Source organism: Colobus angolensis, unplaced genomic scaffold (assembly GCF_000951035.1).
Source record: "Colobus angolensis palliatus isolate OR3802 unplaced genomic scaffold, Cang.pa_1.0 Scaffold193, whole genome shotgun sequence".
Taxonomy (NCBI): Eukaryota; Metazoa; Chordata; class Mammalia; order Primates; family Cercopithecidae; genus Colobus; species Colobus angolensis.
Window position 1 is genome coordinate 886,182 of NW_012115077.1, and position 2,332 is coordinate 888,513.

Sequence of the window (2,332 nt, forward strand, 5' to 3'; positions counted from 1 at the left end):
CTCCCGAGTGGCTGGGACTACAGGCGCCCGCCACCTCGCCCGGCTAGTTTTTTGTAATTTTTAGTAGAGATGGGGTTTCACCGTGTTAGCCGGGATGGTCTCGATCTCCTGACCTCGTGATCCGCCCGTCTCGGCCAAAGTGCTGGGATTACAGGCTTGAGCCACCGCGCCCAGCCCTTATATTTATATTTTCAAAGCACCTTATCATGTGATCCTTTCAACAATCTTGTGAGGGTGAAGTATCAATTCCATTTCACAATTAAAGGTGACTTGTCCAAGAGCTCATGGCTACTATAATGGGAAAGCTATCATCAGAACTCACATAACCTGACTCCTAGACAGTCTTTCATTCAACCTCACTGCCTTGCTGAAATAACCAATCAGTCATTTTCATGAAAGGACAGAGAAAGGGCAGATAGTGAACTTACTAGTTCTGGGAAATGAGAATTTCTTTTGCAATGAAATAGAACACCATGAGGAAAAAAAAAAAAAGTACTACATGCTTCCAGACCAGAGACTGCCCACATTCAAGGTGTTATCAGCCTCATTATTCTGCTAAGCTAGTAACAGTAGGTTACTGTCAAGAATATTCCAGCCATTAGAAAGTCTATGGAAAACCAGGAATATAATGGGCCTTCACAAACCCACTCACTAACCTCTAACCAGAGCTGTCGGCCATCCTGCTCTGTGGGGCTGCTCTCAGTGGTGGCAAAGTACTGCATGCCATCCAAGAGGCAAGTCCAGGATGTCTTTTGCTTCAATGTATCACCGTACCAGGCTGGATGGTGCTGGCACTGCAGCAGTTGGGCTTTGGCAGCTGACACAATGACACAGCCTTCTGTCTCTGCTCCACGAAGAACCATCTATGCCAGAGATAGAAGCAGAGTTAAGCTACCAAGGAAGATGAGAAGATTAGTGAGCACATTGTATCAACCACTGCAGCTAGATCTAATTCTGGCTTACTGAGTAAATTTTACTGGCGTCTGGACATAGAAGTGATTATCTATGATACCTATGAGAAAGACAAATTTTTTGGAGCTCTATTCACCCATTCACATTTAGAGGTGGGGGAAGGTGAACAATATGATCATGATCTAGCCTGATGTTGAGGTAACTTGTAAAGGGAAGGTACCTGACAGTTGACCAGTTCAATAAGGCAGTTTCGGTTGTATATGTCATCCGTCTGGCAGGCAGCAATGCCACACAACTGGTCACTCATGCCTGATTCCTCTTCTGTGAACACTACAAACCTGTCTGTCTCTTCAATTAGTTTCTGCAACATGTAAGCACCTAGCAGAGAAATAGGAAGCAGGGAAAGGTCACAGTCTCAAAGGGAAAGACTTTTCCCTTTCCAGAGCCAAACTGATCTTCCCTCAATTTATCTGGCTAGATAAGGGCTTAGAATACATCCTCCCAAACCTAGAACTCTAGCCCAGCCCATCCCTTGACTCATGAAGGCAAAACAAGGGTTATTTCATTTTCCCTTTTTTTTTTTTGATTGCTCTGTCACCCAGGCTGGAGTGCAGTGGCCTGATCTCGGCTCACTGCAACCTTCACCTCCTGGTTCAAGCGATTCTCCTGCCTCAGCCTCCTGAGTAGCTGGGACTACAGGTGCGTGCCACCATATCTGCTAATTTTGTGTTTTTTTAGTAGAGACCGGTTTCGCTATGTTGGCCAGGCTTGTCTCGAACTCCTGACCTCAGGTGATCCGCCCATCTCGGCCTCCCAAAGTGCTGGGATTACAGGCGTGAGCCACCTCGCCCGGCCTCCCTTCAATTTTAATAAGAGTACAGATTCCCAACAGAAACTGAGAAATGCTAGGTAACACTTCTTCTCTTAGGTATTACTCTATGATCTCTCCCTTGCCCCCATTTTATTCCTTTTCTCATTTTGTATTACTTTACACACTATTTGACCACTCTTTTCCACTTGAAACCACTCTCTTGCCATCAATGTCATTATGTTCTCCTAGGTCTGCTGCTTCCCCTGATTATGTCTCCAGGCCCTCTTCCTTCTCCGAGGTCTAAGCTCCTCAGATCCATCCTTGGCATGTTCCCTTCTCTTTCCTATTCTTTCTCTTAATGGGTTTGTATAACAGAGTGTATGGTTAAGAGCACAGTCTCCAGAATCAAACTAGTCTGCCTGTATTGTGACCTTGGGCAGTCTGCCTCTCTGCGTCGCAGTTTCCTTATTTGTAAAAGAGTAACTCTCTCATAAGATTGCTATGAAAGTTTAATGGGGGCCGGGCACAGTGGCTCAAGCCTGTTATCCCAGCACTTTGGGAGGCCGAGACGGGTGGATCACGAGGTCAGGAGATCGAGACCATCCTGGC

At 46.1% G+C, this 2,332-nt stretch overlaps 1 protein-coding gene across 1 annotated transcript in view; it reads right to left on the reverse strand.

Annotated features, from left to right (window-relative positions):
* Positions 1-2,332, reverse strand: part of KIAA0100 (KIAA0100 ortholog) — a 32,874-nt gene that overhangs the window by 10,304 nt on the left and 20,238 nt on the right. The window contains exons 25-26 of the mRNA XM_011940788.1: positions 1,133-1,290; positions 657-863 (exon numbers count right to left, since the gene is read on the reverse strand). Of these exons, the coding sequence (XP_011796178.1) occupies positions 657-863; positions 1,133-1,290 (365 nt within the window). The remainder of the gene's footprint in view (positions 1-656; positions 864-1,132; positions 1,291-2,332) is intronic.